General features: G+C 43.2%; 1 protein-coding gene across 5 annotated transcripts in view; it reads left to right on the forward strand.

Moving 5' to 3' along the window:
- The window catches only part of AFF2 (ALF transcription elongation factor 2), a 471,106-nt gene that overhangs the window by 448,781 nt on the left and 5,840 nt on the right, over nucleotides 1-16,485 (forward strand). For all 5 annotated transcript variants that reach the window (XM_044763573.2, XM_044763575.2, XM_044763574.2 and 2 more), the window contains 4 exons: nucleotides 4,034-4,105; nucleotides 4,454-4,547; nucleotides 6,870-6,922; nucleotides 13,144-13,334. In XM_044763573.2, the coding sequence (XP_044619508.1) occupies nucleotides 4,034-4,105; nucleotides 4,454-4,547; nucleotides 6,870-6,922; nucleotides 13,144-13,334 (410 nt within the window). The remainder of the gene's footprint in view (nucleotides 1-4,033; nucleotides 4,106-4,453; nucleotides 4,548-6,869; nucleotides 6,923-13,143; nucleotides 13,335-16,485) is intronic.

The raw sequence follows: 16,485 nt of genomic DNA on the forward strand, positions 1-16,485 counted from the left end.
GAGGATCTTTTCGTGTGCCTATTGGCCATCCGTATATCTTCTTTGGAGAAGCCATTTTTTGATTGGGTGGTTTGATTTTTTGTTGTTGAGTTGTGTGAGTTCTTTATATAGTATGGAGATTAACCCTTTGTCAGATATAAGACTTGCAAATATTTTTTCCCAATTGGTGGGTTGTTTTTTTGTTTCAATCCTGTTTTCCCTTGCCTTGAAGAAGCTGTTTAGTCTGATGAAGTCCCATTTGTTTATTCTTTCTATTGTTCCCTTGTCTGAGGAGTCATGGTGTCCAAAAAGATCCTTTTGATGCTGATGTCAAAGAGTGGACTGACTATATTTTCTTCTAGAAGCCTTATGGTTCCAGCTCTTACCTTTAGGCCTTTGATCCATTTTGAGTTTATTTTTGGTGAATGGTGAAAAAGAATGGTCAATTTTCATTCTTTTAAATGTGGCTGTCCAGTTTTCCCAGCACAATTTGTTGAAGAAACTTTCTTTTCTCCGTTGTATGCCCTCAGCTCCTTTGTTGAAGATTAGCTGTCCATAGACGTGTGGTTCTATTTCTAGGCTTTCAATTTTGTTCCATTGATCTGTGTGCCTGTTTCTGTACCAGTACCATGCTGTTTTGATTACTGTAGCTTTGTAGTATGTTTTGAAGTGAGGGATTGTGATGCCTCCAGCTTTGTTCATTTTTCTCAGGATTGCTTTATCAATTCAGGGTCTTTTGTTGCCCCATATGAATTCTAGGATTCTTTGTTCAATTTCTGTAAAGAATGTCATTGGGATTCTGATCGTGATAGCATTGAATCTGAAGATTGCTTTAGGTGTTATGGACATTTTAACTATGTTTATTCTTCCAATCTACGTGCATGTAATGTCTTTCCATCTCTTTATGTCGTCATCAATTTCTTTCAGGAAAGTCTTGTAGTTTTCGTTGTATAGGTCTTTCACTTCCTTGGTTAAATTTACCCCAAGGTATTTTATTATTTTTGTTGTGATTGTGAATGGGATTGTGTTCTCGAGTTCTTTTTCTGTTAGTTAGTTGTTAGAGTATAGAAATTCTACTGATTTATGTATGTTGATTTTATACCCTGCAGCTTAGCTGTAGTGGTTGATTATTTCTAATAGTTTTCCAATGGATTCTTTAGGGTTTTCTATATATAAGATCATGTTGTCTGCAAACAGCGAGAGTTTCACTTCTTCATTGCCCATTTGGATTCCTTTTATTTCTTTTTCCTGCCTAATTGCTCTTGCCAAAACCTCCAGTACTATGTTGAATAAGAGTGGTGATAGCGGGCACCCTTGTCTTGTTCCTGTTCTCAGAGGGATGGCATTCAGTTTTTGCCCATTGAGTATGATGTTGACTATGTGTTTGTCATATATAGCCTTTATTATGTTGAGGTACTTTCCTTCTGTACCCATTTTATTGAGAGTTTTCATCATAAATGGATGTTGGATCTTGTCGAATGTTTTCTCTGTGTCTATTGAGATGATCATATGGTTTTTGTTTCTCATTTTGTTAATGTGGTGTATCACGTTGATTGACTTGCGGATGTTGAACCATCCCTGTGTCCCTGGTATAAATCCCACTTGACCATGGTTTGTGATCTTTTTAATGTATTGATGTATTTGGTTTTCCAGAATTTTGTTGGGGATTTTTGCATCTATGTTCATCATTGATATTGGCCTGTAGTTTTCCTTCTTTGTGTTGTCCTTGTCAGGTTTTGGGATCAGGGTGATGTTGGCTTCATAGAATATGTTAGGGAGTGCTCCATCTTCCGCAATTTTCTGGAATAGTTTGAGAAGGATAGGTATTACATCGTCTTTGAATGTTTGGTAGAATTCTCCAGAGAAGCTGTCTGGTCCTGGACTTTTATTTTTGGGGAGGTTTTTGATTACAGTTTTAATTTCTTCACTTGTGATTGCTATATTCAGATTCTCTAATTTCTTCCTAATTCAGTTTTGGGAGGTCATAAGAGTCTAAGAATTTATCTATTTTTTCTAGATTGTCCAATTTGTTGGAATATAGTTTTTCACAGTATTCTCTTACAATCTTTTGTATTTCTGTGGTATCTGTTATGACTTCTTCTCTTTCATTTCTAATTTTATTTATTTGAGTCTTCTCTCTTTTCTTCTTAGTGAGTCTGGCTAAGGGTTTGTCAATTTTGTTTATATTCTCAAAGAACCAACTCTTTGTTTCATTGATCCTTTCTACTGTCTTTTTTGTTTCAATTTCACTTATTTCTGCTCTAATTTTTATTATTTCCCTCCTTCTACTGACTTTTTATTTTTTCTTTTTTGAGGAAGAGTTGCCCTGAGGTAAAATCTGCTGCCAATCCTCCTCTTTTTGCTGAGGAAGACTGGCCCTGAGCTCACATCTGTGCTCATCTTCCTCTACTTTATACATGGGATGCCTACCATAGCATGGCTTGCTGAGCAGTACCATGTCCGCACCTGGGATCTGAACCGGCAAACACTGGGCTACAGAAGTGGAATGTGTGCACTTAACTGCTGTGCCGCCAGGCCAGCCCCTAAATATATAGTTTTTTTATGTTTTCTGTAAAGTTATGTCTGTGTATAGTTTTTCTTTTGAGAGAAGTTTCAGTTGGGAATAAAACGAGCTAAAGCAACTATGTCTTCTGGTCCATTTAGGCAATTGAAGCTCCACTATCAAATCACTTCCAAAGTGGTTGCAATTAGAGGGTGGCTGTGATATGAACATAGTTTTTAGTAGTATAATATTATGTTGCAGATATTTTTATTACTCTTTCCCCGACAGCATGCTGGCTACAGAGAAAGAGACCCATTTTCTTCATTCAAGTAATTATAGTTGCTCTGAGCCTTGGGAATCTGCAACAGAAATGTATGTGTGAAAACAAGTGGGGCACCACAATGACTTGACATTTCAGTGATCCAATTGTCAAAGATAGTTAGATTTATTACATAATAAAAATCCTGTTGCTTAATATTGCAACAAGAGGAGGCACTCACATCAAGTGCACAGACCCTTTTGTTGGAAAATGTTCACTCAACAGAACTGGAACAATAACCAGGAAGCAGGGTGGATAGAACATGTCAAGGAGCCGCAGAGTCTTGGGGGGCGAGCCCAGGGGTGCTGGTGTTCTGGGAAGGCTGCTGAACATGAGGAGTACATGGTACAAGCACAGCATCGCTGCAGGCTCTCCGTCACCTTTTCATAAATGAGAACTAGCCCAGGATGCCTGCACACTTTCAACCTCCTTCTGCAACACTGAACTCCGTTACTTATTCCACCACAAGTACCTGTGAAATTGCATTAAAGCTCAGACAATGATTTTATGCAATGAATTGATTTTCAAGAGTCTAAATGCCCAGAATGGAATGTGCTCAGCTAGAAGAATAAAATGGAAAGTACTCAACCTTCGATCACCCCAGTGTGGAACAGTAACAATTAAAGAGAATGGAAAGACAAAATATACAAGCACCATAAATTAAGGGCGCATAGACCTTCAAATGCTGTGACATCGACCTTCCCTTTAAAAATAACAAAACCACTTTCCATAGAAATATATTCTAAACCTGAGCCATTAGAAAAGCCTTTTTAACTGTCTGATTGCAGCCTCCCCATGCTCATGTCAGACATAGTTGTGTATTATTTACCTCATCTGTCATAAACTCCACTGAGACTGACATTTGTGTCCATCTCTCATTGAAAAGCAATAATGTTTAGCTAGCATGTTCCTAGAAACAGTGTTTCGTCAGCATTTATATACACACCAAACTAAGGGTAATTCCACAGCACTGTCCTAGAATGTGGGCTCCGGTTTTAGCTGACTTCTCCAGAGTTAACTTCTGTATGTCACATCAGTGCTATTGTGGCTCTCTCTGATCATCATTTTGTCTATGTTTTCAGGAAAGCATGCTTTTGCCCACATGCCCTTATCAGGCCTCCTGCCCAGAGCAGAGGTGGGGTTAATGCACTCAGGAGTGAGAATACCAGTGACTTTGGGGCTTTCTGAAGGGTAATACAGATTCCACGTGAGCTTGTCCTTTCTCTTCAAAGGTATGCAATGAGACTGAAGAACTTTGCAAGCCCCTTGGCTTCAGAAGGGGACAAAAAGCTGGCAGTATTATGGTAAGTCTCATGGAGGCTACAAGGAAACAGCTGAAATGTCGCAGAAGGATTTGGAAACTCCAGATCAACTTAAGCTGCTTACCCCAGATCATTATTCTTGTTTTCCATTAAACTATTAAAGGATAACTAATGGATTTCTTCAGTCGCTGACTAAACATTTACTCTCCTAATTTACACCCTTATCAAGATGGGATTTTAATGCTTACCCCTTTACTTAATTTTTTTTCTTTTACTTATGTTCCTCAATAACCATAGGAGAGTAACCACAAAATATAAATCAGCATTTTTTATAGTTTATAGGTTTCATTAAGCACTGGCATTAACATAATCCTTTCCTCATCACCACAGCTACCGATGTTTATCACTTCTCTACTTGCGGATGTTTAAACTGAAGAAGGACCATGCTATGAAGTACTCCAGATCACTGATGGAATATTTTAAGGTAATCTTTATTTTGTATAATTTATAGGTGCCGGGTAAATGAAATCTCTAATGAGACATAGCAGGCATGTTAGTAAATGTCAAGATTGTTGTTGCCAAAGGCTTAACCTCCCTCATCCTGGCTGCCCATAGTCCTCCCACCTCTGCTTGGGGCTCAGTGGAGAGCTTAGGTTTGATTTGATTCCAGGGAGAGAAGGTACACTTGTGCAATCCCCTGATTATTCTCCAGACTGACCAAATGGCCCTTGGCAGTCAGGGGGCTTATGCCTTCTGTCCCACTCTGCACAGTGGACCCACCAGGGGACACAGCTTGTGGCTGTGGCTATGGTCAGTCTCATGTCAAAGGAGAAGCCAACCCAGAGATTTCTCAGCAGTGAGAGAAGTCACTGTGGCCACTCTGGGCTCTGGAAGGATAGTCACACCCATGGGAGTCCTTTGGTTATGGAGAGTCTTGGAGTGTAGTGATTGTACTTTAAGACAACTGAATGCTTTAGTTACCAAAATAAACACATAAACAACAAATAAACAAATAAATCCATCGTTTAGGGAGCTGAAGTTTTTTTTAATTTTCAAGCAAGAAAAGATATTTCAACTGCAAAAATGCAATGCCAAAATTTGGGAATGAGCCTAGATGAAAACTGCAAGCAGCAGCCTGGTGCTAGGCAGGGCCACTGTACCAGTTGTCACTGGCTTGATCCATGGGCCTTCTGCTACCTCTGTCCCCCAACACTGGTCATGACCTAGAGTTGAGAAGACTCAGGGCTCCTTCTGCTGGGCAGATCTCAAAAGAAAAAGACAATTTTATTATTATTATTAAATTTTTTACCAAGTGCATGAGACTGCTTGGCCAAATTGCACCAAAGCAGTTGTTTGAAATGAACCAAATCTTGACCTTACATCAAACATCCAAACCCAGCGTGTGGTGGTGCACAGCTGTACGAGGACACCGACAGTAGGGAAAAAGAGTGAGTTCGCCAGCTATTACATGTTGTGGCCATAATGCCATAAAGCTACTGCTCATGTAGGTGGACAGGGTCAACTACAACAGCTGCCCATCCCTTCGTATGTCTGCAGTCTCAACCTATGCTCTAGAAGGGTGGTTCTTGAACTTGAGTGGGCATCTGAATCCTCTGGAGGGCTTGAGAAAGCCGAATGCTGGATCTTATCCCCATAGTGTCTTGATTCTGTAGGCCTGGGACAGGGCCCGAGAATTGGCATTTCTAACAAGTTCCCGGGTGCTGCTGATGCTGTTGGTCTTGTGAGAGAGCCAGTGCTCTAGTATCTGTCCTCTTTGGCCTGTCCTGTGTAGCTTTCAGGGCATTGCAAAATACCAAACAGATGTTGCATAATTCACTCCTCCAGCAACGCGTTTAGCTTCTTTGAGGTTAAAAACTGGAGTCTGCAGAATGCACCTTGGGTATGAGTCTCTGCTGCTCCAGAGAAATGGCGCATTCTCATTGGGCTTCTGAAAATGCAGATGCTCTTGCTAGCACCCCTTTTGCAAAGGGGGCTGGGCCGGAACCCAAGAGGCATAGGAGGAGCATAACTGGGGTGTGACTGTGAAGAGGCAGGCCTGAGTCGGGCTCAGTAACACAGGCGTCCTAGCCTAGTGCTGTTTGGGCTCCAACATGGTGAGGTCAATGTCCTATTGTAGTGGCACTGAGTGTCAGACTTCCCTGTGCTTCACGAGGATACAGGAGGCCCATTCTTTAAACCAGCCCAGTGGCATCAGAGGGAAAAAGAATTTTTAGTGCTCCATCGCAACGCAGCCCTGGACCAGTTGTACTGCTAAACAGGGAAAACTGTCAGCCATGAGGATTTGTATGTAAAGATAGCAAATCAAGGTGATTCATGAAAAAACAAACCAAAAGATGCTGCTTGCTCCTGGCACATTCCTGGGACATCAGAAATTACAGCCCACCCTGCATCCCAGGGAAAAAGTTTGCAACTGGAGCAAAAGGTGAAAAGCTTGTCTGTACTCTGAAGAGCTTCTTTTGCAGAATAAATTTCAGATGAGGATAATTAAACCACTTCTTGGCAAACCGAGTCTGATTTCGCTGGGCCTTTTAGTGTATAAGATCTTTCATCAAGTGACTTTCATGGTCCTGATTGGAGCCCACTAATTATCCTAACCGGCTATTTTCATCGAGTATGCGTCGTGGTGTGCTGACGTGCACATACACACCAGCTCTGCTAAGGAAACAGGAGGCATCCCGAAATGCTGCAATCAATATTAATGTCCTCGAAATCACACTTCCATCTGTTTCTGAATTAATAAAACACAAAATAGATGTCCTTATTTCTCTCTCTCTCTCTTTTTTAGCAAAATGCTTCAAAAGTCACTCAGATACCATCTCCATGGGTAGGCAATGGAAAGTAAGTATCTTATGAAAATTGCTTTTACATGAAAATCAGTGATTTAATATACCCTAAATATTTTGCATTGACAATTAGGAAATGAAGGCTCAGTTCTGAGACTACAGTTATTTTTGTGCACACAAAATTCTGGTCAGGTTTCAGCTAATGGCGGGACAGAAAAGTTTAACATGATGTGATTCCAAATTTCTTCAACTGTTTGATCTTGAAGCCAAATTATGGGCATAAAAATATCTGTTAATGAGATGGCAAGCACCATGCCATTTCAGAGAGGCAGGGTAAAGTGAACTCCACTGCAGTGATTTTTCAATGATTCATTCAGTAATGAAAGACCAATGAAATAGTCATTGATATATGGTAAGTGCTGTTTAATAAAACCAAAGGCATAATAATGCTAAAAATGTGAAGGCACTTAGTCAGCCAATTATCTGAGCCTTCATGATGATTTTTATATTAATACTAAAATACCCTGACCTAAAATATGAAAGCATCTACTATAATGCTGATCTAAGGCTCAATGAACTTAGCAGCTCCTGCGGCCATATTTAGAGCTGTATGTGCTTGGGCCAGCTCAGTAGGGTGAGAGTCAGGAAACCATTGACCTGGGCCTGAGACTGTCCTTAGCTCCCAGGGGTAAGCTAAGTGAGCCCCTTCCTCTCTGTGGGCTTGTTTCTCCATCCCTGAAATGAAAGGGTTGGACCCGATGACTTCTGGGGCCCATCCGAAGAGATGTTCCTTTTAAGAGGGAGCTTTGGAATCCTACTTCTGTCTCAGCCATGAACTGGCTATGTGCCTGTGCTTACTTGCTTGAGCATCAGTTTCTCCTCTGATCCTAATACCTCCCTCACCACCCCAAGCCCACTTCCCACGAGTAGTGAGAAGGGAAACTAGATGACTGTGGATTATACTTTTGCAAAGAGCTGCTTTTACCATTTTTCACCATTTCAAAATTCTTGCATCTCTGATCAAAACACTTTCTTCAAGAGTTAGTAGTCTCCTCTGCCACTTTATAAATAACTACAAAGCACACTCCCAAAGCAGTGGGATGATGAACTCTACTTTGAGATCATAAAAACATTCAGAGGGAGGGAACACATCTATTAAAACCAATGTGTTAACTCAATTACTGTATTGAAAGGAAGTACAGTTTAAATTGTTGAATTAGGTCTTACGCTTATATTGATGAACAAAAGCGAAAGAACGCTTCTCTCCGGAAGTTCAGAAAATACAAATAACCAGTGAAAGGCCCAGAGAAAGCTATTTTCTCTGAGCACAGAGTAGAGCAAGGGCAAGTTCAGGTAAGCAACCATTAAAATCACTGGGAAAAAAAAATTGTCTTTTAATTCTGAAACGAAAGAACTGAAACACATCCTAAGCTTGTGAAGTCACATTAAAACCTTCCTGAAATGATTTTTTAAGCACCTTCTGTCTGAAGAAAGCATCCTCCCTTGGACAGGCCATAGAGCTTTGGAATGAGGCGACTCAAAATGGTCGCCCAGGGTTCCATCCCGTTCATTCAGCAGACACTTTGGGTGTATTCTATACAAGGGGCTGAAGACACAGCTGAATTCTTTGTGACACCTGCACTCCAGAAACACACAGTCCAGGGGAGGGAGGCGACAGGTATGAACAAAGCTCTGTGGAAGCCCAAGTGAAAGAGAGCTTGGACCTCCCTTGGTGGTAAGGGAGGGCTTCTTGTCTGCAAGCAAGACTATAGCCTGATTTCCCCAGTGGATGAGGCTGGCCGGCCCCACACGGGGCCTCTCACAGCACCTTCCAGAAGCAGCACCCTCTGACTTTAAGGGCTAGGGGAATAAAGTATAACAAAGCAGCTGGAAGAAGAAGAAAAATCTGCTCAGTATAGAGCAGGAGTTGGCAAACTTTTTCTGTAAAGGGCTAGATAGTGCAGATTTGGGGTTTTGCCAGCCAAGAGGCAAAACTGAGGCTATTATAGAGAAAGAACATAAATGAGAAAACAAACTTCCATAAAAACTTTGCTGATGAAATTAAAAATATAACAACTAAGTACAATTTTTATAACATAAGTCTACTAAGGAGAAAAATGGAGTTTTATTTAAATAACATTTTGCTTAATTGAGGTTCAAAGTTAGTGTTCCTTTTCATCAAATTGATTGCAAATGCTTATCTTTTCAAACCATTTGTAGCTCACAGGCCATACAGAAGCAGGTAGCGGGCTAGATTTTCTGACCCCTGATATAGAGTCATGGAAGCCACATTGTGGAGTGTTTTCAAGGGCTGAACAAGAATCTCAAATGTCACACAGAGAGAATAAGAAGAAAGAAGGCTGGGAAGGCTATGGAATTGTGACAGAAGGAGGCCACTGGAGGCCTTGAGAAGAGCTGTTTCAGGAGACAGGCGGATGTGGCTGCCATATTGAAAGGGTTAGAAGAAAAGGGTTATCTCCACTTGTTTGAGACGTTGGCTAGTAAGAGGATTATGAAGATTCTGGTGGTCACTGGAGGGAACAGCCACATCAAGCAAAACTTCTCCCCAAGTTTAGGGAGGGCTGTACCTGTGTGAAGATAGATGAGATACCTATGGGCCTGGGGAGAACAGTGGCAAGAATCTGCTGTGGACACAAGTGTGAAGGTAGAGGTGGACACGCACATCAGGTGAAATCTTTAGTAGGATGGAAGACTTTGAGGTAACACGGTGGAAGGGAAGGAAAATGGATTTTGGAGGAAAACAGACCTGCTTTTCAAACCCTGGCTCTTTAGCTGATTTGCTGTGTGGCCCTCAGAAAGGAGCTGAATTTCTCTGAGCCCTTTTGTCACCTCTGAAACAGTAGCAGGAGATACTCAACCACAGAGCTGTCCTGAGGCTTAGGGATAAGATCAGTGAAGCCCAGAGCACCGTGCTTGGTGCACAGTAACTTTATCAAACAGTGGCTACTTCGACTGCCACGGTTTTTGTTATCATTGTTACCTTTTGAGTTGGAAAGCACAAGTGATCCCGCCCCTAGAACTCCCACCCCTCTTCATCTATACCTCGCTTTTGGCCCTTACCCTAGATTGCCAGAAATTAATGAATTCTGCTGCCCTATCAGAGTATTAGCTCTTTTCAATAGGGCCATCCGTTCTTTCATTCACCAAATATTGCGTGGCTACTATGTATGAGACGCTCTGCCAGGCGCTTTACAAACATGTCCCCTCTCCTTGTGCTATACGTTGTTCTCCTTCTTACCTCTCCAGAGCACTTTATATGTAGTGGGTACTGAATAATAATAGAGGGATGGCTGGAAGGCAATTTACTCATTTCCTTAACTGGTGTTCATTAAGTACATAGTATGTGCAGCAGGCACTGTTCTAAATGTTGGGGTACAACACTGGATGAAGTGGACAAAAGTCCCTGTCCTCATCGAGTCACATTTTGTTGGAGGAGAAAGACCGCAAAAAATGTGCAGTATGCTAGATGATGATAAATGTCATAGAGCAAATTGAAAGAAGGAAGGAGACGGAAAGAGCTGCTGGGAATTGGGGAGGGAGCAGGGGAACAATCTTGACTAGGGACATTAGAGAAGGACTATGGGAGAGTGAGCCACGCAGATACTTGGGGGAAGGGCATTCCAAGCAGAGGAACAGCAACCACCTCTGGAGTCGGAAACTAATCAGTCAGAAGAACAGCAAAGGCATGAGTGTTGCTGGAAGGTGAGAGAGGACGTGGGTTGGACGAAGGTGGAAGTGGTGAGAAGCGTATGCTTGTGTGTGCATGCTCATTTGCATGTGCCATAGACAGGAAGAAAAGGATGAGATCTGCAAATAGACTCACAGAAAGAGCGTAGGCTGGGGAACACCAAGCAGTGGGGAGAGACAGGTGGAGTCAGAGGCATACCGAGATGAGCGCTGCATCCACCCTCTCTTAGCCAGTCACAATTCCTTCGGCAGGTTTGAATGTTTTCATTTCGTTAGTACGATGTGGTGTGCAGGCATGCTGTTCAGGAGGTAGCTCACAGAACCTCGTGTGAGATCAGTAATGACCGAAAGCAAACCCATGCCCTAGCTCCCTTTGCCTCTGCTACCAAGGATTTGAAAGAAAGGAAACTGGAAGTGGAAGGGTAAGAAAGCCCCTCAATAGCACTTCAGTGTTATAAACTAAGAAGGCCTTTTCAAGATGGACGAGGTGAACAGAGATGATTTGTTTCCCCTTGTGACTTCTGGACATGAGTGGAAATCACCGAATCTAACCTTTTCTTCCAGTGGAGGAAAGGCCCAGTGAGCGGAAAGGACGTGCTCAGGAGCACACAGCAGTCTTAAGGCAGGGCCAGGGCTAGAGTCCAGGTCTCCTGGGATTCCAGTACTTTGTTCCCAGCACCACACAGTCCCCCTTTCAACATTTGTGACACCTGACAGCTTTGCAATTTTCTCTAGAGATTACAAATGAGAACCTATTCCTTTCTTGCCTTAAATTGACATTTGAGAGTTAATGACCTCCACTGGGGAAAATGCCTAGAAAATAGCATTTGCAATCTGCCATGACAAGGAAATCCAGCATTCACTGCTTTTCTTTTGTCATTAGCTAACCCTTCTGTGCCTAGGTCCCTTAGCTTGGACATATCCCTGCCCTACCGCTGGCTTGAGAATAAGTCTTTCTATCAAAACATCTCAGAAATTATAAAGAGAGCTGGTAAACCTTCATACCCTCTTACACCAGACAAGTGCAGAGCAAGTGTGAGGATCCTCTTTCCCCTTCATACCAGAACATACCAGAAGATATCCTCTGTTTGTAGAAGCTCTCACGCGGCTGTAGCACAGCCTGCATGAGTCTCGAGGCGAGTATATCAGTTTGAATTGTTCCCAGATCGGATCAGCAGCACTTCAGCATTTTGGTGTGTTGTGATTGCTCTTCCCCCAGAGCCTCTGTGGATGCTGCCTGTCGGGTGCACATCCATTCTGCGAGCAGGGGCTGGCTCTGAGGAATACAGTCACCCTGGAAATCCAGGGTTGCCAATAGCAGCAGCTGGTAAAGGGGAGGGGAGTGAGAGAGGGTTCCTTGAGGTGTGCGGGTGTATTCAGAGGAATGAGGAGGAGGTTTCTTCAAACAGGGACACTCAGGGAGTCTCAAACATAGCTTTACCCCATTTCTTTTACTCCCCCAAAATGTCCAGTCATAATCAAGTGGTGCATTTGCCTGGGCACTTGTTCCAAGTCTGGCTGAAAGAGGATAGGGAGGCCAGGAGTGCACATGGACCTTGCCCAGGCGCACTGGAAGCCACCCATGCCTATGGGACTGTCCCTGGGCAAGCCTGCAGCAGACCAACCTAAGTCCAGGCCCTCCACGCTATGTGCAGCCAGCAGGTGACTCCTTGTCGCTGACATTAAAGAATTAACCAAAAATATATCTCCAAACACTAGTACTGCCCGAAGTAGGAACTCCGACGACTTCTCTTTATAAAGCAGCGTGCAGGTGAATGGTCGACAATTAGCAGCCATCCCTGTTAGCATGTCTTAAAAAATCCTAGAGATCTTCAGAATCTTACTTTTTCTACCCTCTCTAATACTGCTCCTTGGGGGGCTTTTAAGAATTGCGTTTTACGTATGGTGGTGACTCTATTTGGAGCAAACTGTCGTTGTGGTTTCCACAAAACACTTTGATAATAGACCGATATTGCACGTCAAGTATTTTCTAACTGCCAATAGCCATTTTGGCAGCAGGTAGAGAAATCATCATAGCTCTGAGCTCTTTCTTTCTCTGAAACATCACGACACTTGTTGTATATATTCAAAGTAAGAGCTACAGTTGTGGGTAGAATTAATGCCAGAGAAAAATTCACTCAGCAATCTCTGGTATTTTAAAACCAAAGTAGCAGCGCACGTGGAATCATCAATGGGTGTCAAAAGCAGTGAGACTTCTGTGTTGAACGTTAGAGAAAGAGAAGGATGGCTCCTTCTACAGCCTGGCACTGTAGCCCTGTGTGGATTGGTCAGGTGAGGCAGGAATGGGGTGATAATAAGCTCTCTCTACCATGGGGCCTCTGGAGAAAGCTACTGTGTTGGCGAAAGCTGTAGGATGTCCTTTGAGGAGAGTCAGTGGGATGTGGGAACAAGCTCCACTCCACTTGGGCTTCTTAAATGTTCACCATGCTAAACCTCGCTCTGGGAAATGGTGTTCTCATGAGGTCCCAGTGTGATAAGGGAGGCCTAGAGCCCTGCTGTCACTCTTCCCAACCAGCCTAATGAGGCCTGTCTCTTCCCACTCCCCAGGAACACTCCGTCCCCCGTGTCTCTCAACAACGTCTCTCCCATCAACGCAATGGGGAACTGTAACAACGGCCCAGTGACCATCCCTCAGCGCATTCACCACATGGCCGCCAGCCACGTCAACATCACTAGCAACGTGTTACGGGGATACGAACACTGGGACATGGCCGACAAACTGACAAGAGAGAACAAAGGTATGCTCACCTGCTCTCCCCATTGCCCACAGACCATGGTGGAGTCAATTGTGCTTTGAAGGACTGAGTTTTCTATGGTGGCTTTATCTTTCTGTCTTTCTGATTTCCAGGACTTAGATGAGGGAAGAGGGGGTTAACTCAGGGCTGACACAGTGACCGATTTTTGCTAAGAGAATGAAAAAGGCCTGGGATTTAGTTCTCCTTTAAAGCTTAAACTAATTGGAACTGTGATGTGTTGACAAATGACTGTTTCAGATTTTCACTCAATGCTAAGGATCCACACAGAGAAACAGAGGCAAAGGAAAAAGGAATGATTTGCAAATTTGCAAATTCATTAAGATCCTATTGGTTTCTGTTTTCAATTTTAATCTTTTTTTTTTTTTTGGAGAGGTGAGGTTAAACTAAGGCCTTATACCTTCAATATAATCATCAGCTCCTGTGAGTCCATGATAATGCAGCTTGCGTTCAGAAGCAAGGACCAAAGCTCAGCTAGCATTTTTCACACTCTGACAGCTGGGATGAAGGATCAGGGTCCTGTTCATGGTAACACGTGAGGTTTGCCACAAAACAAATGCAAGGAGGACCCAGCTTCGCCAGAGTGTCCTTGGTGACTCATGCTATCATCTGCGACCCAAGCTGTCATCTAGGTTCAAAATGAAGCCTCTCTATCCTAATGAAGGTGGAAAGTAAAAATAAACCACACTTTTGCTCTGGCCATTCATTTGACTTGGCTGATTCTGGCCCAGCAGTTACAGACAGCCCTGCTCCAGGCAACATGGGGATGGAGGTGGGCCTTTCAGAATCAGACTGCAAAGAGGTGACCAGCAGTTTAGAGCAGTTAGAGCTGTCTGACAGGAACAGGGAGGCACGGGCATCCTGCACGGTCTGGGGGCTGCTGCTGGGACACCATGTGGTACAAGTCGCATGGCGTGGGCTTGGATGCTGCTAGGTCCCGAGCCGTGATTGGGCTTTCCTGGAATCAGGTTGGAGCTGGAGCTGCAGGCCACCTAGATGCAGGTGGCGGGTCCCACGGCTTGGTCAAAAAGGACTTACTGGGTCTCCTGGCCCAACTCTTCTTCCTAGCCTCAGAGTCCTCACAGCCCAGGCAGCTCTCCTCTCGTTTCCACTCCGGCCCTAGGGTTCTGGCCTGCTTCTCTTCTCTCTGAAAAGCTGCTGTGCTAGTCTCCAGAGTGCTTCTCTCCAGTGCCTGACTATGGAATGAGGCCTCTCCTCCTTGCTGCCCCTTCACTACTGCATTGCTGAGCATGTGGGGAAGCAGGCCCATTGAAGTAGGAAGGCTGCAGATTTTGAAACCTGATCATTTAAGTTTGAATCCTGCCTGGGTCATGCACTGGCTGGGCAGCCTCAGGCAAGTTACTTAAATCCATGAGCTACTTCCTAGCTCCCATCTCTATAATGAGTGTAATAATAATATGACAATGGTGATGAAACTACCTAGAAAGATGGTAGCAATGGGTTGAATGAAATAATAATTGTAAAGCACCTACCATAAAATATCAGGTGCAAGGTAGAAATCCTACAAATATTTATTCTCTTTCCTTACTCCATATTATTATATATCTATACAACTCAAAGATTCTACAGCTATCAAAGCACATTCCATAATTTGAGACTCTCAACCCAGCTATAAACTTACACTGACTCCTGGGACTATTTGCATGTATTGGTTACATGTGTTTGTGCAGCAGTTTCTATATGCCAGGCACCGCACTATGCGCTTTCTCATTCATTGTCTCATTTATCCCCATTTGTAGATGAAGAAACTGAGGCTCAGTGAGGTTAGGAAACTCACCCGTGATATCACTGCTCTTACTGTTTGAAGCATGAATTGAATCTACAGCTGTCTGATTCCAGAGTCTGAAAACTTAACCAATAGACTACACTGCCCATCTAGAGAGCAAGATTAATAACGGGTCCTCAGAGACCTTCAGTGAGCGCCTGCCCTCAGTTACCTGAGTAATGGGCATTTCTTAACTTGTCTACTTTTCTAGGCTTCTGGAAATCCAAAGACAACTGGCCCAGACAACCAGCCCCATCCAAGAGTTCTAGAACTACAAGCAAAGGCATAAGCATCTTAAGGCTTGCCCAGCTTTTCTGCCTCCACCACTATCTCATTTTGTATTGGTAACTGGAGGGCAACTCAGTATTTATGGATTTTTTCATAATGGCATCCATTTTTAAAATCTGTTAAAGTAATTCCTTCCAAATTAACCACAGAACTTTCCAGGAGCAATGTGGTGGCTGTGCTGATGTTCAAATGAGTTGGTGCTAATCTTATCCCTGGCAGAGTGTGTCAAGGAGTTGTTAAATTCCCTGCCTAATATTGAATCAAAAAACTCCATCACTCTACCAGCAGAAATAGAATGTATTCTGCTAATATTGTCATTGGGATTTTCAGCGGACTAAAGAAAGGACCTAGTTTGGAATCTTCTGTTTACAACCTTGAGTTTCACACACTTGTCATTTCTGAACTGCTTAGAGTTGGGGATTCTTCCCACATCTTTCCTATCCACATAGAAATGGGGAAACCGAGAAGCTTCCTTTTTGCTTGGTACCCCACATCCCACTGGAGACAGCCATGTACTTGTACCTTTTTCCACCCAGTTATGCAAAGATGGGTGAGGTTCTCTCTCCCAGTGGAAGGTCTCCACCCCACCCTGTGCCTGCCCATCCATGCAGCTGCAGATGGCTTATTGAAGAAGATTCTGGTGCTAAAATAGGCCAGTGGGGCTGATGCTCCCCCTCTGGCCTGTGGTCTAGAAGCCCTGTTCCCTACCTCCCCAGCTGCTTACTTGAAGCAGTTATTAAAACTGTGACCTGGGTATCTAGTTAAGTATGCTGCAGCAGGCTTTGTACAGAATACCCAGGGGAGATCCTGGCTCACATTTGCTCAACAATGACTAGGCCCTTTAACATTTTCCTTAATATTGTATTACATAAGAAAGTATTTTAGATGCCAAAAATAATTTACTCCTTTATCAGCAGAAATTGTTTTTATTGCATAGTAAAGGTTAAAAAGTATCACATAATCAAATGAAGTTGATACCTAGAGAAGGAGCCCATATGTTATACATAACATGAAGAATAAATGCATTGTTTAGTGAAATACCATCTGCTGGGCAATCAGGCA

The sequence above is a fragment of the Equus asinus genome, chromosome X (assembly GCF_041296235.1).
Source record: "Equus asinus isolate D_3611 breed Donkey chromosome X, EquAss-T2T_v2, whole genome shotgun sequence".
In the NCBI taxonomy this organism is placed as follows: domain Eukaryota; kingdom Metazoa; phylum Chordata; class Mammalia; order Perissodactyla; family Equidae; genus Equus; species Equus asinus.